This window comes from Dendrobium catenatum, unplaced genomic scaffold (genome assembly GCF_001605985.2).
Source record: "Dendrobium catenatum unplaced genomic scaffold, ASM160598v2 fragScaff_scaffold_390, whole genome shotgun sequence".
Lineage (NCBI taxonomy): Eukaryota > Viridiplantae > Streptophyta > Magnoliopsida > Asparagales > Orchidaceae > Dendrobium > Dendrobium catenatum.
Window position 1 is genome coordinate 8,880,454 of NW_021318852.1, and position 22,763 is coordinate 8,903,216.

At 37.1% G+C, this 22,763-nt stretch overlaps 2 protein-coding genes across 2 annotated transcripts; one reads left to right on the forward strand and one right to left on the reverse strand.

Moving 5' to 3' along the window:
- The first annotated feature begins 13,459 nt into the window (after window positions 1-13,459).
- LOC114579456 lies at window positions 13,460-16,828 on the forward strand. Its single transcript, XM_028694110.1, has 3 exons — window positions 13,460-14,545; window positions 14,662-16,649; window positions 16,705-16,828. Exons 1-3 carry the CDS (start codon window positions 13,460-13,462, stop codon window positions 16,826-16,828), a joined length of 3,198 nt encoding a protein of 1,065 aa, XP_028549943.1.
- Window positions 16,829-20,004: 3,176 nt separating this feature from the next.
- LOC110105825 (NAC domain-containing protein 75) lies at window positions 20,005-21,147 on the reverse strand. Its single transcript, XM_020835475.2, has 3 exons — window positions 21,022-21,147; window positions 20,764-20,941; window positions 20,005-20,369 (listed from the first exon to the last, which is right to left on the reverse strand). Exons 1-3 carry the CDS (start codon window positions 21,145-21,147, stop codon window positions 20,005-20,007), a joined length of 669 nt encoding a protein of 222 aa, XP_020691134.1.
- Window positions 21,148-22,763: the final 1,616 nt, after the last annotated feature.

A 22,763-nucleotide genomic window follows, 5' to 3' on the forward strand; every position in this document is an offset into this window, starting at 1 on the left:
TAGTTTAATTAACAACATAATTTGAATTGACCACTGGGTTAATAAGATCAACTATAAATTGATAAAAGTAAATTAAAATTTTTAAAAAAAATTCTAAATTATTTTAATAGGTTTTTTATAAGCAAGTCAATTATTAGTTTGAATGGTTAATGAGTTGAGTTTGGGGCCGATTAAAACTAACCTGACTTGAAATTTATATAATTCGAATCTGATCAATTTAATAAATGGGTCATAATGATGAATCTGAATCTGACTTTTTAGAAACTTGACTGATATATTAAAAAAATTATGATTTTTTAACTATAAAGTAGAGATAAATTGATCGAAAAATAAGGAGATTATACTAACAAGTAAAATAATTTAAGAGAAATAAATTAAACTAATAATTTTCAAATCTGAAGTGGATTCGCTGGTCAATTTGAACCTAACCCGTTTTACAAAAAGGTCAAATTTCAGCCAAACTTGACCAGTTTTATCAAACGGGTCATCCTGAACTCGGATTTTTCAAGTTAAGATCTGATCTAGTTGGCGGATCAGATCATTTTTTGACACATCTACTATCCATAATTTACTTATTATTTATTGATGTAGGGACCAATATTTAACTTGGTTTAAGATCGATAAATGGGATGAGTAAGTCAAGTGATTTGATAAGAATATGAGAAGCATGTGCAACTAAATAAAATAGCTCAATTGAGTGGGTAAGGATGTGCATATAAATAGAAGGAATCTGAAAAGGGGGTGAGTGGTGAATTGGATGTGCACAAATACTTTGGACTTATTTTAAACTTTTACTAATTTAAAACCCTCTTCATAAAATATAGAAACCAACTAATCAACCAACTAAAGCTATGTTTTTGGAACAACTTATTTATTGCTTTATAAAGCAGATTTTTAATACTAAAATTTGTAGTAAATAAGATATACTAAAAAATTATTTTAAAAGATAATAATAATGCTTTTCAAATGAAGCATAAATACACACAAAACAAATTTGTACAATATAATATAATTGGTATCCAAAATATGTATGATTAATATAAATTAGTGTACAAAATTTAATTATAATCTAAATGATATACATGTAAAAATATATTTATGTTTAAATTAACCTACAAATGTGACATTATATAAGTGAATTATGGTGTGCTCTATGTGATTAAGGTTTTGTTTGGGATAGCTTCATTACTGCTTTTCATCCTGAACTCGGATTTTTCAAGTTAAGATCTGATCTAGTTGGCGAATCAGACCATCTTTTGACACATCTACTATCCATAATTTACTTATTATTTATTGATGTTGGGACCAATATTTTATTAGAGAAATAAATATTACTGTAAATAGTTTTTGTATAGCTTATTTTTATGTAGCCTGTTATACTTCTGTATCTTGTAAAACTACCTATATATAGGTATATGTCTGTACCGTGATAAACATTTTGAATAATATTTTCACTTTCTCATCTTCTTCTTTACATCACGGTTCAACCAATGTTCTTCTCAGGTGGAACTCTTTGATTCCACCGGTCTTTACCTTTCTTCATATTTAACTTGGTTTAAGATCGATAAATGGGATGAGTAAGTCAAGTGAATTGATAAGAATATGAGAAGCATGTGCAACTAAATAAAATAGCTCAATTGAGTGGCTAAGGATGTGCATATAAATAGAAGGCATCTCAAAAGGGGGTGAGTGGTGAATTGGATGTGCACAAATACTTTGGACTTATTTTAAAATTTTACTAATTTAAAACCCTCTTCATAAAATATAGAAACCAACTAATCAACCAACTAAAGCTATGTTTTTGGAACAGTTTATTTATTGCTTTATAAAGCAGATTTTTAATACTAAAATTTGTAGTAAATAAAATATACTAAAAAATTACTTTAGAAGGTAATAATAAAGCTTTTCAAATGAAGCATAAATACACACAAAACAAATTTGTACAATATAATATAATTGGTATCCAAAATATGTATGATTAATATAAATTAGTGTACAAAATTTAATTATAATCTAAATGATATACATGTAAAAATATATTTATGTTTAAATTAACCTACAAATGTGACATTATAAGTGAATTATGGTGTGCTCTATGTGATTAAGGTTTCTTTTGGGATAGCTTCATTACTGCTTTCTAAAATAGCTTTTTAATATAAAAATTTTGTGTTCAAATAATTTTGTAGTAAAAAGCTGTTTAGAAAGCGGAAAAAAATGTCTCAAATGAAACCTAAGTCAAACTATTAAGCACAATGAAAATGAGCACTTAAGTGCACAAGTTATGGCATTTAAACCACAACTACTAAAGATAATCAAGTACATACATAACAAATGGTGATATAAATAGGTGTAAAATAATAATTGAGAGAAATGAATATTAAAATATAAGCAATTATATCTACTTAACATAAATAACAAGCATAATTCATCTAACTACCACCACACTAACATTTAAGCAAATTCCCCCCCCAAAAAAAACATTTAAGCAAATGAGATATAAATGAGAACGTGCCAGGAATGCAAATCTAAACTAAGATTGGATGATAATTTTGTTCTTTTTTAGATTAAGGGTTCGTTTGGGACGGCTTTCTTACTGCTTCTTAAATCAGCTTTTTAGTACAAAATTAAATTTTTTTGTACTAGAAAGCTGCTTTAAGAAGCAGAAAGAAAGCCGTCCCAAACGAAGCCTAAGCCTTCTCTAGGGATTATTTTCTTACTGCTTCTAAAAGCAGCTTTCGTTCTTTAATTTTCGTACTAAAAAGCTACTTCAAGAAGCAGTAAGAAAGTCATCCCAAATGAAGCGTTAGACTAAAGCTTCATTAATTTTAACTTTTGTGCTAAAATCTACTTTAAAAAGCAATAAGAAAGTCATCCCAAATGAAGCCTAAGACTAAGGCTTTGTTTGAGACGACTTTATTGTTACTTCTTAAAATAGCTTTCTAGTACAAAATTTAAAATTTTTGTATTAAAAAGCTGCTTTAAGAAAAAATTAAAAATCCATCCCAAGGCTTCATTTGGGACAGCTTTTTGAGTACTTTTTAAAGCAACTTTTCATTACAAAAAATAATTTTACAAAATAATAAGGAAGCTGCCACAAACGAAGCCTAAAGCTTCATTTAGAATAATTTTCTTTTTGCTTTCTACATTTTATTTTTAATACATAAATTTCTTAAAAGTATTGAAAATAGTAACTTGTTGCGTCCAGGAGATTCGCGGCGGTAGAGAAATATAAAGTTTATCGTCTTAGCGTTGTACGAAAATCCGGCACGCAATCAGATAAGAGAGAGGGTCTAGCATTTATGAGACTCCAAGAATTTTACATGGAAAACCCTTGAAAAGGGGGAAAAATCACGGGGCCTAGCCCAGTTTGAATGAATCCACTAGTATTGCAGTCGATTACATATGAGGCCCTTCCTTGGGAGAAGGCCTTAGCTTGATGTACATTTTATAGAGTACATTACATGATATGAATACAAAGAATCACTATTAACATGTTCGTTTGGTCGGGAGGACTGTAGTCGGCGGGCGACGGAGGTCGGAAGGCTTGTAGTCGGTGGGCAACGTAAGTTAGGAGGACCGTAGTCGGCTGGCGACGGAGGTCGGAAGGACTGTAGTCGGCGGACTGTAGTTGGCGGGCGATGTAAGTCAGGAGGACCGTAGTCGGCGGGCCACATAGGTCAGAAAGACTGTACCCCCCCCCCCCCCTTGTGAAGAATGAGAGCTTTATTTATAGTTTTTCTGGAGTGGCATGTTCGTAAATAGTCGTGAGATCAGGGGCGAATAGGAAGTGGTTTGAATGGACGGCCGATATTGAACCCTTCGATCGTGCACCGTTCGCTGGACATTTGGAGGCCTTAATGATGTCAGAATTCTGCGATCTTAAACTCGTTGGATTTGTCTCGTCGAGCCGCTCGATTCGAGTATAAGCTTGTTAAAATCGGAGACCGTTTGTTAACTGAAATTGTGGTTTGAACCTTCCAACGGTGCTTCGAGTCCTTGATTTGGACCCATTTGGGCTCGGATTGGGTCGAATTTGGTGTCGTTGGGTTCGTATTTCCGAGACGCTCAGTCTGACTATAAGCTCGCTGAAATCGGAGTTTGAATGCTCTTGATTTTAATTTTTAAAGTTTCCGGGTTGTGTTTTGCATCGAGATTCGTGCCCAATCAAGATAATTTCATGATAAGTTGTCAACTGTTTTATGAAACTTACGAAATGGTCACCGACGTTGGATATTCCTAACCTTTGTCCCCATTTCTTCTCTCCGAGAATCCTGATTGGCCTGGGGGAGTTATTCGGCAAACCTCTGAAAATTGACGAAGCTACGTCGGTTGGCTCTCGTCCTTCGAATGCTCGAGTTTTAGTTGAATTAGATATTACTAAAACTTATCCTAAGCAAGTGTGGTTGGGCTCGGATTCGTTATGGTATGTTCAAGAGGTTGTTCTAGATGAGTTTCCTCAATTTTGTGGTGTTTGTAAAAGTTTAGGTCATCTTTCTGGTAAGTGTAAATCGGTGGCTTTAACCGGTTTTCCTACTGCTGATGTTCATGTAGAAAACTCTGCTCCTTTAGGTGGTGTGAATGGCGATAAGAGTGTTAAGGAAACTATGGTTAATGTTACCGAAGAAAATTCTGAGGCTGTGGAGGTGATTTTACCCTCTATCGAACCTGTGGGATGTTCTCCCGTTGTTGAAATTTCCACTGGTAATTTGGTTGATTTAGTGGGTGTGCATAATTGTAATGGCGTTATTGTTGCTGCGGATGAATTTTTATTATCACCTTATGCATTACCTTTTGTTCCCGAGGTGCTGGATGGGTGCGTTCGACAGGAAGTGATTTTGGATTCCTTGGTTATTTCGTTAGTGTCGGTGGATGATAATGTTGCTGTGAATGTTGATATTTCTGCTGGTTTGCCTATTCAGGGTGAGGTGAATACTAATGGAAATGTTATGTTGCTTGAAAATGAGGAAGGTTATGCTGATGGTTTTGTGTCTGTTGCTGTGGATCAGAGTGGGATTGAGGTTGTTTGTCCGTCTCTGGGTAATAAGGATGGTATACCGATTCTCAACAGTTTTGTTGAGATTCCAGTTATTCAGGTTGATACACAACTGATGATTGACTGTGTGGGTAAGTCTGCGGGCAAGGAGATTAGGAATCAGAATAACTGGTTAATTGATTCATCTCAGGAGGAAGTTTATTTTGAATCGTATGACTCGGATAATGATTTTACCCTGGATCGCTCTTCCATTGCCACTCGGAGGAAATTTTGGGGGAGAGGTCGTCGTAGAAGATGATTTGGCTTGTTTTTTTGCTGTTCGTCATGCTTATTATCCGCTGGAATTTTTTTGTTTGAATTTTCGATATGCTGTTACGCGAGGCTAAGGGCAATATGTGGTTGGGGCTCGCGTCCCGGTCATTTTTGCTAGTGGCAACCGTGGGTGTTGATTTGCTTGCTGGATTGTCCGTGCGGGACGTCTTGGACGCTGGAAGCTTCAACTGTGATCTGAGCCTGTTTTTAGCTTTTAGCTTTTAGCTTGTATTACACTAGTTTTTTGGTTTTTTTCTTCTGCTTGGTAGGATTTTGTATCTGTAATGTTGTTTTTTGGGTATTAAAAAAAAATATAATTTCATGATAACGTATCATAACTAAAAGCTGTTCCAAATGAATATAAACCTACCTATAATTTGGTGAAATATTACTTTAGTAGTTATAAATAATTCTTGAAATAATTATCTTAACTAAATTAGTTCATTTCCCAACAAGACTTGAATGATAGATTATTTTTCATCCTAGATTAATAGCCGGAATAACATAAGCTAGCGAAGCTTACCAATTAGCTTATGCATCTCTTGGATTTATTTCTATAATTCCCTTTGTTAGAATAAATTTGATTTTATTGAGATTAATATTGATCATGTTTGTTGACACCACAGAACCCAACAACTTGATCGAGCTCTAAATAAGTAGTTCGTGGGATATTGCTTCATGTTATACTTGATCGAGCACAAATCTCGAGGCAATTTCATATTGGAAATTTTTAAAATTAAATTTGGGAATATCTTTACTCCGATTTCAGCAAACTTATAGACGAATTGAATGTCTCAAAGAGACAAACCTAACGACACCAAATTTGATTCAATCATAGTCCAAAAGGGGACCAAATCGAGGCATGAAACATGTTCGAAAGCTTCAAAACATAAATTGGAATACGAGATGAAGTCCAAATATGACATGCTTTTAGTCGAATCGAGCGGCTCAACGAGACAAATCCAACGAGCCAAATATTGCCAAATTTTGACATCACTAAAACACACAAATGCTCGATAAACAGTGTATAATCAAGGAAATCAATATCGGCTGTCCATTCAAATAACTCCCAACGCCCTTTTGATCTTTTTCGCTATTTATTGGTCATGACACTCTAAAAAAATTATAAATAGAACCCTCATTTTTTATTGAGAGAGGGAGGAATAGGGAGGAGGGGAAGAAGAGAGGAGAGAAAGATAAATATGATATCTCTTTTGCCACCGAGCTACTCCTCGACCACCGCCAGACTATCGACCGTCGTAGAACTTCCTCCCAAACATCAACTATCGTCGGACTTCCTTACGACCACCAACTGTAACCGAACTTACATCCAGCCACCGAATGTCACCGGACTTTCACTAGACTTCCTCCCAACCACTGACTGTCACAGGACTTCCACTTGTCCCCCATTTGTCGTCAAACTTAAGCACAGCCACATATATTTGTCGGACTTTCGCTGGACTTCCACCTGACCACCAAATGTCATCAGACTTTATCGATCTCCTGCCCAACCATTGATATTTGCCAACTATGGCCTCTCCGACCAACATCATCGGCTACGATCCTTACGACCTCCATCGCCATACAACAGTCTTTCTAACCACTGCCACCCTCATGCTATAGTCCTTCTAATCACCGCCGCCCGACTATGATCTTTCCAACCTAAGTCACCCGACAACTATGGTCCTTTCGACCACCATTGCTAACTATAGTCCTAACGACCTCCATCGCCTGCTAGCTACAGTTTCTCCATCCTCCATCGCCCGCTGACTTTGGTCTACTTCGAATGTCGTCGTGCGACTGCAGTCCTTTCGACCATCGTCACCTGGCTACAGTCCTTCCGACCACTGACACCCTACTATTGTTTTTCGGACCTCCATCGCCCGCCGACTATGGTCCTTCTGACCACTGTCAACCGACTACCATCTTTTCGACCTCCGTCCTCCTTTGACAACTGTCCTTCCGACCACTATCACCCGACTGCGTTCCTTCCGACTACTATCACCCGACTATGATTTTTCCAACCTCCGTTTCCTACCGACTACAATCCTTCCGACCACCATCATCCTATGACAGACTTTCTAACTTTCGTCACACGCCAACTATGGTCCTACCAACTAAACGAACATGTCAATATTGATTCTTCCAACTCCCACCATATAATGCACTCAATATAATGTATATTGGCTACATCGAGCCAATGTCTTCCCCCAAGAAAGGAGCTCATTTGTAATTAACTATAAACACTAGTTAATTCATTTAAACTAGGCAATGCCTTCTCGTTTTTCCTCATTTTCAGGGGTTTCCACGAAAAAACTTTGATGTCTCATATGATGATATGAATGTTGTCAACCTCAATCTTTTGTCAGTTTGTGTGCTGGATCTTCGTACAAAGTTAAGACGTCAAATTTATCTCTATACCGCCATGAATATTTTTTAATTTTTTTTATATTTTTAAAGATCAAATATGTACTATAGGTTGAATTTTGTTATTCGATTGATTGAAATTTTTTTAATGAAGTCTTACTTAATTAACCGTTTAAAATGGCTACTATTTACAACCTCTAACATATAAATTCGAACAAAGTAGTAATCTACTTTTCTGCTTGCTCACTATCGTTCTCTCTTCTTATTCTCCTATGGTAAGACTTATCTTATGGTTTTCTGCTCTTAGAAAATCATAAATTTAGTAAGTACCTGGGAATGAAAAAAATTAGAATATTTTGATATAAAATATATGAGAATGAATTTTAAAGCTCTTTAATTTGATTTGCATTAAAATTAAAGTAATTCATGATTTCATATAAAACAGTAATGAAATTATAATCCTACCATTAAAATTTAACGGCTTAGATGTTCCTATTTCATTTCACGAAAAATGAGCTTCTTTAGATTCATGCCAACAAATGTCATATTTCCCAAATATATATATATATATTTCATAAATATTTAAGGGAAATTTAAGTACATATGTCTCATAGTAGGCATAATTGGAGAAATATGTTCATTATTTCTAGGGATATATAACAAATTTTTTATTCCAAGCTAAATTATGGTTTATTTTAGAAAGGAGTAGATGAATCTTCAAAATTAATTAGAGAAGCATGTTTATCAAAAAATTTAGAAATGGACAAATTTGTCAAACAAAATATTGCATATAGAATATGCAAAAAAAATATTATAAATGCACCATTTGAATTGGCACATTCAATTGAAGTGAGAGAGAAAGCCGATGAAGAGGAGAGATTATTAGGTGCAGAGTGCGGACGGGGAGAACCGTCCACACAAGTCTTATTCCCCGCTAGGTACCGGCACTCGGTACCGTTGGGTACCGCTGAGTACCGCTAGGTACCCATATTTGTGCGGACTGTGCACACTCCGCACCTAATAATTTTTCGATGAAGAGAGAGGGGGGGGAGAGAAAAAAAGACCAAATGTGTGGGAGATAGAAATGGCATGAGAGAGAAGGGGAGCATTAGTAATTTTTTTACTAAAAAATGATTTATTTTTTTGCAAAAAAAATCTAATTGTTATATAAAAATTATCTATTTTATTAAATCAAAATAGACAAATAATAATTTAAAATAATTATCAAATTTGTTTATTAAGATAAGTTTTAAATTTATTAATTTTGTTTTTAAGATAAATATGATAAATTTTTTATTAATTTATCATATATTATATTTATCTTTGATATGACATCACAAAATTAGCTTGGTCGGGCACGAATCTCGAGGCAAAAAGCCATCCGGAAACTTTAAAAATTAAATCCGGGAGCACCTGAACTCCGATTTCAGCAAACTTATAATCAAACTAAGCGTCTCGGAAATACGAACCCAACGACACCAAATTCGACCCAATCCGAGTCCAAAATGGGTCGAATTAAGGACCTGAAGCGCTATTGGAATGTTCAAACCGCAATTAGGTTACTTAAACGGTCTCCGGATTTATACGAGCTTAACTCGATCGAGCGGCTCGGCGAGCACGAATCCAAACGAGCCCAAAATCTCCGCAATTTCCGACATCATTAAGGCCTTCAAATGCCCAACGAATGGTTCAAATTCAAAGGATTCAATATCGCCGTCCCATTTCAAAACACTCCAATTCGCCCATGATCTCACGGCCTATTTACGGGCTATGCCACTCCAGAAAACTATAAAAACAGTCCATTCTACCCAGGGGGCTCAAGTTAATGGAGAGAAGAAGAAGAGGAGACACGGGCGGAAAAGGAGATGTCACTCACCTCCTCGACATCGCACGGGAGCTCTTTAAGCTGCCGCCTGAAGACGTCGGAACTTGCCGATATTCGGGAGAAACACCAGAAATAATTTTTTTTGCCCAACTTGTACCAATGGGATGCTGAAAGATGCTTCCAATCTCCCTCCTGACGCCGAAACTCCGCCCAAGTGAAGTCGGAGTTCTCCTCTGCCACCAAAGACGTCGGACTTCTACCCGACGTCGGACTTCTACCGGTTATCGGACTTCGTTGGACGTCTATGCGAAGATGCATTTCTTTCCATTGCTGGACTTCTACCTGACGCTGTCCTACTGATCTTCGTCGTCGGACTACAGTCCTTCCGACCTCCGTCGCCAACCGACTACGGTCCTCCTGGTGTACGTCGCCCGCCGACTACAGTCCTTCGTCGCCAGCTGACTATGGTCCTCCCGACCTACGTTGCCCGCCGACTGCAGTCGTTCTAACAAATTGAATACGTCGATAGTAGCTCTTTGTATTTACATCAAGTAATGTACTCCATGAGATGTACATCAAGCTAAGGCCTTCTCCCAAGGAAGGGCCTCATTTGTAATAGACTGCAAATACTTGTGGATTCGTTCAAACTAGACTAGGCCCCGTGGTTTTTCCCCCTTTTACAGGGGTTTTCCACGTAAAAATCTTGGTGTCTCATAAATGCTAGACCCTCTCTCTTTATCTGATTGCGTGCCGGATTTTCGTACAATGCTAAGACGTTAAATATGATATTTCTCTACCGCCGCGAATATTCCAGGACACAACAATCTTAAAATAAATTTAATAATCATAAACATATTTTATATTTGTTGAATTAGATATGAACTTGATTTCAATTACATCTAATGTAAAGTAAAATTTTGAACCATCTCATTTTCTTAAATAAATTTTTAATTAATAGTTCACATATATATAAAAGAAAACTGGGGGGTTTAACCTTTAAACATCCGCCGTTAGATTTTCTTTGCAGGAAACCCCCAATTCCAAGATGATCCCCTGAGATCTACAATGCGCAATACCTAAATAGCCCCTCTTTTAAAAGATGAGTGGTCGCGTCACCGCCTCGTACTTACGAGGTTCGACGAGGCCTACTCGCCGACCGGCCAAATAGCCGGAGGACGAGCGGTGACCGTCTCCACCCACAACCGCAGCTACAGATAACGCAGTCGCCCGTCACGGGATACGCTTCGGTGTAAAAATGTCTCGATTCAGGAAAGAATCCGTAAAAGGGAAAGGAGACGTATTCCCTCTCGTCACGTGAAACGCGGGTATTTCGGGAAATCTTGGAATTTTGTATTTTATCTTAATCCAGCGTTCAATTATTGCTAAGGTTTTGAAGGCGATGAGATTTTTTTGGTGTGGTTAGGGCATCTCCAACCGAACTATAAATATTTGTTTGTCGTTTTTACTTTGCTCCAATCAAACGTCATTTTTAATGTCATTTGATCGCGGATGAACAGTGCGACACCAATATTTGCGTTGTATTGGCGTCGCACTGTTCATCTGCGACATTCTTTTATCTCTATCGAACTTTGGGAAAAAGGCGCGAATGAAAAGAACGACGGTTTACGGGATAAAATGACGTTCCATTAGAGATGAATCATGACATTTTTTGATTTCACTGAATTTTGGAGTGAAAAATGAGATTTTTGGTTGGAGATGCCCTTATTCTAGAATAGGTTGATGGTAGGGCGTGGGGTTTTATAATGATAACTGTGGATGGTAAGAATTTGAGTAAATTATTTCAGATTGAGATTTTCAATTTTTCTTTTGATGAGCAGCTATGGCTTTGAGATTCGAGTAGATTATACTTTTTTGGCATTAATAGAGAGTTGGATATGTGCTTTTTGACAGTATATTACTTTATTGACTTATGAGTCAAATTTTAGGGTGAGACTGAGAATGTTCTTTTCAGGGTAGTTCGGCTGAGAGAAGGAGCTTTGGTTGCTCTCGGCTGGTTGAAACCGTAGGAGGAGAGGAGCTTAGGGAGTCCTTCTCAGCGTAGTTTGGCTTGGAGAAAGGAAGACACGGGAGGGTTTGTTTTCCTTCCTGCTCTTCCCCGCCTCCTGCCTCTGCTTTACATCCGCCTTTTTTCCTCCGGCGATGCCGGAGGGAACTTCTTCTCCTCTTCACATGGATGCTGCCCTCTCTGAGTCAGAGTTTCCTCGGCTTGTTCCTCCTGGCGCTCAGGTTTGCGCGATTTCTAAGAATTGGAATAAAGTTTTTGAGCCGGTAAAATCGTCCCCAAATTCCCTCAAGTTCTCTCATTTCCCTTCTGAACCGGACATCATCCCTTTCTCCGGGGAGAAGCTGTCTTCTGGAAGTGAAGATTGGAAGCTTTGTGTGGTGGGTTACTCCATCGGGAGGCGACCTTACTATGAAGCCTTGTTAGCCGCAGTTAAAAAGACCTGGAGCTTGAAAGGTTCTGTTCAGCTTTTATCTCTAAATGACGGTTTTTTTCTATTCCGTTTCTCCTGCTCTGATGATTTCGAATCGGTATGGTCGAGGGGAGTCTGGTTCATTCTAGGGAAGCCTTTTGTCCTCCAAAAATGGCATCCAAAATTTATACCGAAAAGAGAAGATTTTGCTACTGTTCCAATATGGGTGAAGATACACGATCTTCCTCTTGCATGCTGGAATTCGGAGGGGATTTCCAGAATCGCTAGCAAAATTGGAGTTCCGGTTGCGGCGGACAGCTTGACGGAGCAGAAAACCCGTCTTACTTACGCTCGGATTTATGTTCTGGTTGACTGCCATGCTACGTACCCGGAGGCGATTCAGGTGTCGCTGGATGGGGAAGTGGTTAGCTTGAGGGTGCAATACGAATGGCGCCCTTTTCCGTGCCAACACTGTAAGTCTTTAATGCACTTTTCTAACTCATGCCCGAAAAATACTGTGATGGCTTCAAATGAACATGGGAAGGAAGCAGGTATTGAAAGTCATAATAATAGGGGTAGGAGTGCTAGCAGGAAGCCACGTTTCCGAGCTTCCTCCAAAACCAGTCATGTTGAGAAGTCTCCTGGCCCTCCTACTAACTCTCAGGATCCTGTCTTACCTAAACTTCTTGTTAACACAAATACTCACATCATTCCGTCTACAGTCACAGGTCAACCCCTTCATTATCAGCCGCACTCTCCCCCTCCTCCTGGAAAAATGCTGGAATGGTCTGATGCGATTGTTGGGAAGCCTCCTAGGAATGACATTCCTGACTCTGGGGTTTCATTTAATCTGGGTATTCCAAACTTAAATTCCCCCAATGCTGCCGCTTCATCTTCATCCACAAATCTTCAAACTCAATCTAAGTCCACAGGGAAAGATTTTGTTTCTCCTAATAAGTTTGATGTTTTAAACTTAGAGGGTGATGTCAAGGAAAATTCGGTTATCTCTGGTGACTCCGCTGACAATGCGAATTTGATTTCTAAAAAGGTGGATAAGGAGGAAAACCTTAAAGATTTGGGAAAATCATCTCAGCAAAACAAAACTACTACAGCCAAAAAACCTGCTAAAGGGAAGCAGGGTAAAAAGACCCTATCGAAGCAGAATTCATGATGTCTTTTCCACCATTGGCAGTGTGGAATATTAGGGGATTTAATCGTCCCGATAAAGTATTATGCTGTCGGCGTCTCATTCAATCCTTCAAACTTGACCTAGTTTGTATCTTGGAGAACAGAATTTAACTCCAATCTTTGACGGACCCGTTCTTTGAAAATACTCACTCTCTTTTCACTAATGAGTCCAGTTGCAACAATTTTGCTCTCTCTGCTTCGGGGAGGATATGGGTGAAGTGGAATGCTTCCAAATTATCTTTTATCCCTAATGTCATCAATTCTCAATTAATTTCTGGCATGATTTCTATTTCTAATCAACCTCTCTTTCAATTATCTGTTGTATATGCCTCTAACAGTATGTCTGAACGCAAGGATTTATGGAACTCTCTTTCTCTTGCTGCTCCCGAGGGTATTTTACCTTGGGCTATTATTGGTGATTTCAATTGCTGTAGATATGCAAACGAAAAGCTAGGAGGCTCTTCTCTCTCTCAACCTGCTCTGAAAGATTTTAATGATTTCATCTTCCTTAATGGGTTGGAGGATCTTAACTCTGTAGGTGGTAAATTCACTTGGTATAATCAACAGATAGACAACCCTATTCACATTAAGTTGGATAGAGTGCTTGTGAATGATATTTGGAGAAACTCGTATCCTGATTCTTTTTGCTCCATCCAAAGGCCTTCCTGCTCGGATCACTGTCCTATCATTTTACATCCTGGGAAGGCTATGCAGGCTCTTCACAGATTCCTCTTCAAAAATTATTGGACCAAGATCGACTCTTATTGGTCTATACTTTTAGAGGTGTTTACTAGGCCATGTTCTGGGAATCCACTTTCTCATCTTTGTATCTCACTTAGGATGCTGAAGAGTGCTATCAAAAAGGAATATTGGGCTTCTTCTAATAGTGTTTCTAGACACATTGATTACCTTCTAAAAAAACAAAGCTATTTGCTGGAACAAATGCAACATGACCACAGAAATGCAGAACTTAACATGGCATATAAATATTGTAACACTGAGCTCGTTAACTTCAATAGGCTTCATGCTTCATGGATTATACAGCGGGCCAAGATTAATTGGCTTAAATATGGGGAAGATGATCTTAAATTTTTGTATGCTAAAATCAAGAGTCGAATGGGTGGCAAAAAGTCTGTTCTCAATCTTCTTTCTTGCAGTTCTACATCTAATAGAGCTGAGATTGTCTCTACAATTATTCAGTATTTTCAAGCATTATACAATCCTCATTCCTCCCATAACATGGCTGCTGATGCTATTCCTACCGGTGTTATTGTTCCGGACTGCTATCATGCGACTCTTAGCTCCCCTGTTCTGGATGAGGAAATTAAAGCTGCGGTTTTTATGGGATCCTCCAATTCTTCTCCTGGACCTGACGGGTATAATTTCTATTTTTATATGTCTAGTTGGCATATCATAGGGCCGGTGGTATGTAGAGCTATAAAATCTTTTTTCACTTAGTGTTACATGCCTAATGGTGTTAAAGCTAAAGCACTTGCTATCATTCCTAAACACTCTAATGCTGCCAATATTTCTGATTATAGACCAATTGCCTGTGTAATGTGGTTTATAAAATTATTGCTAAAGTCATTGCTGTTAGACTTAAACCGGTTATGAACATTATTGTTAAGGATAATCAAGCAGGCTTCCTTAAATCCAGAGTATCCACAGACAATATCTTGCTTGCTTCTGATATTTTGTACCATTCAGGGAAAAAAGGCAAAGGAAAATTTTTTTGTGCTAAATTGGACATAAAGAAAGCTTTTGACTCAGTTTCCAGGGAATTTTTAATAACTAGACTTATTCAGAAAGACTTTCCTAGTCGCTTTGTGAGTTGGGTCAAAGCTTGCATTTGTGATGTCAATTTCTCTGTCTTACTATCTGGTGCTCTTGAGGGCTACTTCCCCTCTGCTGCGGGTCTTCGGCAGGGATGCCCCATTAGTCCCTATCTATTTTGCTTAGCTATGGATGCTTTCTCCAATCTCCTTGAGGATAGAGGTTTCAAGGGGATATGCTCTAATGAATTTTCCATCTCTCATCTGCTTTATGCTGATGATGTCCTCATATTTGGAGAAGCCACTCTTGAGAACTGTAACTTGTTGGTTTCCATTCTGAATGACTTTGCTAGAGCTTCCGGTCTTCATGTTAATTATGACAAGACTGCCATTATGTTCCCAAAGAATTTGAACAATCAACATGCTATCTGTCAGGCTTTATCCATTCATAACATAGCTACTAAAATCACATATTTGGGTATTCCCCTCTCTTTTCATAGACTCAAAATTGAAGACTATTTGCCGTTAATAGATAGCTTGAACAAGAAGTTTAGCGGTTGGAAAGCTAATCTTCTCTCCTTTGCTGGTAGGCTACAATATCTGAAGTTTACTATTCAAAATACAATTGCTTATTGGATTAGGGGTGCAATTTTACCCAAATATGTGCACAAATTTCTCAAGAAAACTAGCTCCAAGTTTTTATTTTTTGGGGATGTTAATTCAAACAAAAAGCTGCATATGATAGCTTGGAATAAAGTCTGTTTGCCTTTTTCTAAAGGAGGTCTGGGCATCTCCTTTATTCCTGCCATGCTATTTTCTTATAATTGCTCTGTTATTTCTCGGATGTACAACTGCACTTCCCCATTGTCTGTATGGCTGCTGAACAAATATAGATCGCCTTGGAAAGCTTCCCTGGCTGATGCTTCTAAGATGTGGAAATCTATTTGCCTCACGGCAAACATGGCCAAACACTGCTTTAAATTTAAGATTACAAAGGCTGCTCCCATTTCTTTAAAATGGGATCATTGGTATCAAAACTGCACTCTTTCTGAATTTTTTGGATCCGTTACTTTGCCTCAAATTCCTGATATTCAACTCTGTAATATCATGTCTAATTCTGGTTGGACTTTGCCTGATTCCCTTACATCAGGTTTGAGGGATGTTTTGCGGAGTATATATATTTTTGATGAGGATGGTCCCTGTTTGCTTTGGTATGATAAGGAGAAAGTCAATTATAACAATTTTATGAAGGAATTTTACTCTGATATATCTGATTGTAGCTGGTATAAAATGATTTGGCACAAAAGAAAGGCTCTAAAATTCTCTGTATACGCTTGGCTTGCAATTATGGGCGGTCTCAAAACTGCGGAGGCTTTACGTATCAGGAATGTGTTTGTTCCTAGCACTTGCTGTCTTTGTCACACTCATGATGAAACGGTATATCATTTATACTTTGAATGCTCTTACTCTTTCTCCATATTGACTAGCATTATTCCTGGTATGGATATTTTCCTGTTCAGACCCAATATTTTGCAAGTTTATGATTGGTTGAATGGAAAATACAATGATAATACTGAGATGCTCAACTTTTATAAATTGGCGGTATCATCAGTGATCTATTATATATGGAAAGAGAGGAATAATAGGATATTTGGGAACAAGCTGCAATGCCACACTTCTTTACAGCTATGTATTAAAAGAGCTTTGTCTGAGAGGATTATGACCTGGGGATATGCTATAGACTTCTTGGACGGGATGTAGGCAGTTCTTTTCCAGTTGCCGTTGCTTCGTTGTTGCCTCGTGAAATTGCAGATATGCCTTCCTGGACAATGATGAAGCTCCCCACTCATCCTCGGACGGTCTGAAGACATCTTTGGGCAACCAGGGATGTGATCGATCTGCTTATTCCTATTTATCTATTCCTGAGTCCAGGTAATCCGGGCATGGGAGTCTTTTTTGGTCTTCGGTTGGAGCTTTTTCGGGTATACACACGTGTATTTTCATAGGCTTTTTCCTTTTTGAAGCTATTGTAGCTTGGCTTATTTTTTATAGCCAATTTTCTTATTTTGCTTTGTTATGTAACTTTATTTTGAGTTAATATACGGGCTTTGCCCAAAATTTCCCCAAAAAAAAAAAAATAGCTCTCAATTGTCCCCCCAAAAATAATCATGAGAAGCAAGAAAATACCTTTTTAGCACGTTCTTCTTTATCAGTGCTTTCCCTCCTTTTAGACAAATCTTTACCAGATCCTTGTTTTTTCAGGAAAAAAAAATCATGAAATTAATGAACATACGTAGAAAACAAAGAAAATTACAAGTTTTACTTATTTAATAAAAATATAATTGTTACGTCCAGGAATATTCGCAGCGGTAGAGAAATATAAAGTTTAAAGTCTTAGCGTTGTACGAAAATCCGGCATGCAATCATATAAGAGAGAGGGTGTGTAGTATTTAAGAGACTATTTATGAGACACCAAGATTTTTACGTGGAAAACCTCTAAAAAAGGGGGAAAACCACGGGGACTTGCCCATTATAAATGAATCCACTAGTATTGTAGTTGATGACAAATGAGGTCCTTCCTCAGGGGAAGGCCTTAGCTTGATATACATCTTATAAAGTACATTACATGATGAGAATATAAATCATCACTATTGATGTGCTTGTTTGGTCTGAATGACTGTAGTTGGCGTGCGACGGAAGTCGGAAAGATCGTAGTCGGCAGGCGACGGAGGTCAGAAGGACTGTAGTCGGCGGGCGACATTAGTCTGAAGGACCGTAGTCGGCAGGCGACGGAGGTCGAAAGAACTGCGTCTGGTATAAGTCCATCAATGGACAGAAATCCAACATCAGATAGATGTTTGGTGAAAGTCTGACAATTGGTAGAAATCCAACAACAATTAATGTGTTATAAATTTAATAACATATTAAGTACAAATTACTCATTAATTATTATTTACACTATTAATTAAATATTTAATAATACATACATATTAAGTTATATTAATTAAGTTAATTCTATTAATATTTAATTATTAATTGTATAATTAAGTTAAATTAGATAATAAATTTATGCACTAATTATAAAATTAATTATTTAATTATTTTACTTATTTAATAATATTTTAAAATATATTAATTAAGTTAATCAATAATAACTTAGAGGCGTCTAGGTTTGCCCTAAATCATCTTCTCTTTAGGTCATTTGGAGACGAGCATTTTTTATGTGTTAAAACAAATTTAGTACAAAATAAAGTTTATTTTACTAAAATAATAAAAACGCCAATAAAAAAAGCCTGTCCCAAATCGAACGTTTAAGCTTGTTTGTTATTTTTTGTACTTTGCAAACAAACAGTTTTTAAAAAACCATTAGTAATCAGAAAAATAAGAGTATTATCTAACAGAGAAGCACATTAAAAAAAAGCATTATCAAAACTGCAGAGAAAAATGAGAAAAATGAGTTATTGGGAACGGATATTGACGAACAACAAAACACCACAAAAACAAAAAAAAACAAAAAAATTTACAACCATTCTAGAAAACGGAGAAAGCAAACAAATATGCTAACAAAACAACAAAGCTTAGAGTGTTGCTGATAGGCTTCGTTGCTTACGCAAGCGAGTTGGAGTAGAGCAATTGCACAATGAAGCTGTAGGACTTCATTGTTTCCTTCGAGACTGTTCAACTCGTCCTTCAAACGTCATCCCTTCCCGATCCGGAATCAAGGAAATTTCAAGACAAATTATTGTAAATCGGAAACCAAGAACGGGACCTCGACTCGGCTGTGAACAAAGCTAACTATCCCCTTTCGCGCGCTTTAAAATCGGCTAAAATAACCCGTAATAAATCCGAAAAAACACCCAACAGCAATGATTTAAGTAAATCCGAGGATTAAGCTGTAACCCTACAAATCCGCGAATTATAACGAGCGCACAACAAACCGTTTGGCTAAGGACCTTTAGCGTAAATCCGAACTTAAAATCAGCGGAATAATCCAGTCTACAAACAGCCCTAAGACCAACAGTTCCTTTTTCGCAGAAGGCCCAAAAAGAATCTATATAAGAGCGCTTAGCACCTCTAAGGTACGGCCATAATCAAAAATCGGTCCGTTTCCGCGTAAACTCCGACAACTAAATAAACCGAAATCAACACGAGATAGGGGGCCTTAATTTAATTTAAAATTTGAGTAAATTAAGGGCTGTTTGGCAAACAAGAGATTAATTAATTAATTTTAATCATACATACAATTTACTAAATAATTAGTTAATCATTTAAGTGTTATTATAAAATAACCTTTTTAATTAATAAACAAACATAATAATTCAAATTAACAATACCACATAATATAAAATAAATATAATATTTTTAAATTATTTTAACTAAAACAAATATAGATTAACTCAACTTAATTAAAATGTAAGGTGATTCAAAATCATAGTGGCATTTACTTGATAATTCATCTCTCTTTCCATAGCAACACATTCAAATTCTTCGTTGCTACTTCTGCTTTCGGGTGGTTGCCAGTTTTCTTGATTCCTTCTCCTCGTTGATGCTACTATAACATATTATAAACAACGCAGTCAACGAGGAACCTTAAAGTTTGAAAAGGGTAAATAAGCTAAAGAAGATTTCAATTACAAACCACCTCTCAAGAAAAAAACAGACAATTATATCAGTGTGGAAATCAAGAAAAAGTCAAAAACTAAGAGCTTGCTAACGAATGTAAGGGATTCTTTTCTACCACCATTATATTAGAAGACGAGATCATCTACTTCGAACATAAAAATCCTTAAATATACAACCTAACTATGGAAAATTTACTAAATGAGAGTAGAGATATAGAGAAGCAGTAAAAAACTAGGAACAAAAGATTTAAGTTGCCATGCGCATTTAGGCTTCGTTTGGGACAAGGCAATTTTTCAATTGCAATTAAAAAATAGGCTTTTGAGTACAAAAATTTAAAATTTTATGTTACTAAAACTGCTTTATAAAAAACAGCAGAAAACCGCCAGCCTTTAATATTAGGCAAAATATATATACCAAATAACTAATATATATAATTAATAAGATATAAAGCCTAAAGTAAATACTTATTTGAAATTATATCACATGTGATCAACTCCCGGTTTCACTTGCACTAAACTGCCTTTGCTGTGTCTGATAGAATATCTTAGAAACCACCAACTCTCCTTCCTTCTCATCTTCCATTTCTCCCAAGTGATACTGATGCATCACCCAGTTGGTCTTCTCTGGCTTCCTGCACTTGCCAAAGTTGGCATATAGAACCAATATTTTCTTGCAACCCTTCGGCTCTCCCTTCACAATTACAGGCTTCGTCTTCCCCGTTTTGTGCCACCGAGTCTCTCCTTGCTCATTATTCACCTCTGTCGTCTGTATCTTCCGCCGCTTCCTCGTCCCCGTTGTGTATGCCTTTGATGGCCGGTGGAAGAAGTGCTTGCTTACTCCATCCTTTGCCAATCCTGAAAAAGAAGAAAATACTGTGGAGTTAAAAGGGCTGTTTGGTAGCACTCAGGATTTGATTTAAGTATGATTTCTTAAATCCTCTAAATCCGGATTTTAGAAATCCCGAGGGGCTGAATCCCGAAAACCATTTGGTAACATTCATGATAAATCTTATTAAATCCGCTGTCTGTTTGGCTATTGAGTGGATTTAACGAGCGAACTCTCCTCTTGAGCCAATGGATTTCGTAAATCCGGCAAAAACAGGATTTCGGAAATCCGGGAAAGGCAGAATTTTTTATCTACTACGGCTTTCATTTGCTGTGAGATTTGGTTTTGCATTTTAGGCCGTTTGGCTGGATTTCTCTCAAATCTGCCTCAAATCCGTGTGAAAACCTTTGCAAATGTTTATACCTGGGAGCTTCTCAGGATGAGTGTAACAAATTCCATCTTCTCCATCAATTGTTAGTATGAACTCATCTATAAGAGGATGAGAACCCAATCCATGTGTGGAAACCTTTGCCTCCAGGTGCTCAATGAGCTCTTGGTCAGTTGGATCAAATTTAACTCCTGCAGGTAGCCCAATCCAATCCTAGTATCATAAAAAACAATTCAATCACGTTTAACTTAGATAATTTTTTTTGTTTTTGGAGTTGTTGATTAAATGCTTACATGCTTCTGATCAATCTTGTAATTGCAGGTTGGGCAGAGATTGGATCCAATTATCTGGTGCTCTGCTAGCTTGGCGTTGATGAGATCAGAAGCTCTGGTTGCAGAAGCTATTGGGCTCTTATTCATGGCTGGATGATGAGCAGGAGCTCCTTGATCAGCTTCTTCAAGCTTCTTGGAAATAAAACTTCTGTTTTTCTTTATAAATGGAGTTCATTCACTTTAGTTTTCACTGATAGTACTTGCTTATAGTGGAATCTGAAGAAAACAAAATGGTGAAGTTAGAATTGATGTTCATTTGATAAAAGGAAAAGATGCACAGTTAGAAACAAACCGTTCATGGAGTAAGAGAAAATTTCATAAATGAATAATGCAAGAGTAAGACAACCCAAATCATGTTTGTCCTTCCCCTCGCATAAATACTCTCCATTTCTGCTATCATCTCATCTCAAATGAAAGTTTTTATAATGTACTGGGGCTTCGTTTGAGAAAGCTTTTTTATTGATTTCTAAAACAGTTTTCTTGAGTTAATTTTTTTTAGAAAAATTTTTATTAAAAAATTGTTTTATGAAGCAAAACAAAAGCTGTCTCAAACGAAGCCTAAGAGTATGACTCAAATCACATGGAGGCATCATAGGAGGCTCGCTTGTAAATAATTAGGAACTCATTCTCCCATGAAGAGAGAGAGAGAGAACCCCTCTTCGAGTTTCGGTGAGAGAAAAGATTGGAAAAGTACTAAAGTATGTTTATTCTATGAGGAGATATAACATGCATGAATCCAAAGAGATGGTAGAGATCTATAGCGTTTTGATTAACAAACATACACAGCTTTCAGAGCTATATATAAAGGGAATGTGCACTATCTAAATAAATTCAAGTACAGCTAACATATTGTTGTTCTTCAAGCGGGCCTTCTTGAGGAGAAAATGGTACATACAATGTAGAGAAATTACACTAAAGAAGAAAAAACAGAGGGGACATACTATAGTAATGGAAATACCAGACTTTAGAAAACTCAGAGAGGACAGCAAAGAACTTTGAAGAGCTTGAAGTAACTTGAAATCAAGCTACCAACCTCATAAAACTTCATATATATCTGTGAGTGTTGATAGCAAGTGTGCGTAGCTAGACTCATAACCTTGTATGAATTTCTCCTGAGCAATAGAAACTCATTCTCTCAAGAGGACTAGAGAGACTACATGCTTCAAAGTGATTGAATGAGAGAACATATTAGAAACTTCTTACGTTGTAGCTCATCTTGATCTGTTGGTTGGAGCTTTGACTATTAATCAAGATGTTTGTATTCGAGTATTGCATATGTGATGTGTGTGTTTGTCTTAATTGACCTAAATGTTCCAAAAAAAAAAAAACTTACTACTTTATGATTACTCTACGGGGAGACAGAAATGAGGAGCACATCAAAACATGGCGAAGATTTATAGCAGCTCGATCAGAAGTCCTATGTCCATTTTTAGATCCTGCATTATTTAAGTGAATTTGAGTACACCTGATATGCCACTAAACTTGTAATGAGCTTCCTAGAGAAGAGGAGGAGGAAGATACATCAAAGAGAAACTAGACACAAGAAGAGAAAGTGTAGAGGAGAAATATAATAATATATGAGAAGAAGAATAAATAAATAAATATGAGCATGGACTTCAATCAGTTAGAGAGGAAATCAAAAGAAAAGCTATAACTTTAGCCCCCCGATCTCAAAGAACTTAATAACCACCTATGAGAGCATT

What these genes read in the sequence shown, in the direction of transcription:
- LOC114579456 (XM_028694110.1), top strand. Translation starts at nt 13,460, where the DNA reads ATGTCTGAACGCAAGGATTTATGGAACTCTCTTTCTCTTGCTGCTCCC. An exon ending in GGCATATCATAGGGCCGGTG is followed by an intron (nt 14,546 to 14,661) that starts GTATGTAGAGCT and finishes TTCTGATTATAG; the next exon opens with ACCAATTGCCTGTGTAATGT. An exon ending in ATAGACTTCTTGGACGGGAT is followed by an intron (nt 16,650 to 16,704) that starts GTAGGCAGTTCT and finishes GTGAAATTGCAG; the next exon opens with ATATGCCTTCCTGGACAATG.
- LOC110105825 (XM_020835475.2), bottom strand. Translation starts at nt 21,147, where the DNA reads ATGAATAAGAGCCCAATAGCTTCTGCAACCAGAGCTTCTGATCTCATC. An exon ending in ACAAGATTGATCAGAAGCAT is followed by an intron (nt 20,942 to 21,021) that starts GTAAGCATTTAA and finishes TTATGATACTAG; the next exon opens with GATTGGATTGGGCTACCTGC. An exon ending in TCATCCTGAGAAGCTCCCAG is followed by an intron (nt 20,370 to 20,763) that starts GTATAAACATTT and finishes CTTCTTTTTCAG; the next exon opens with GATTGGCAAAGGATGGAGTA.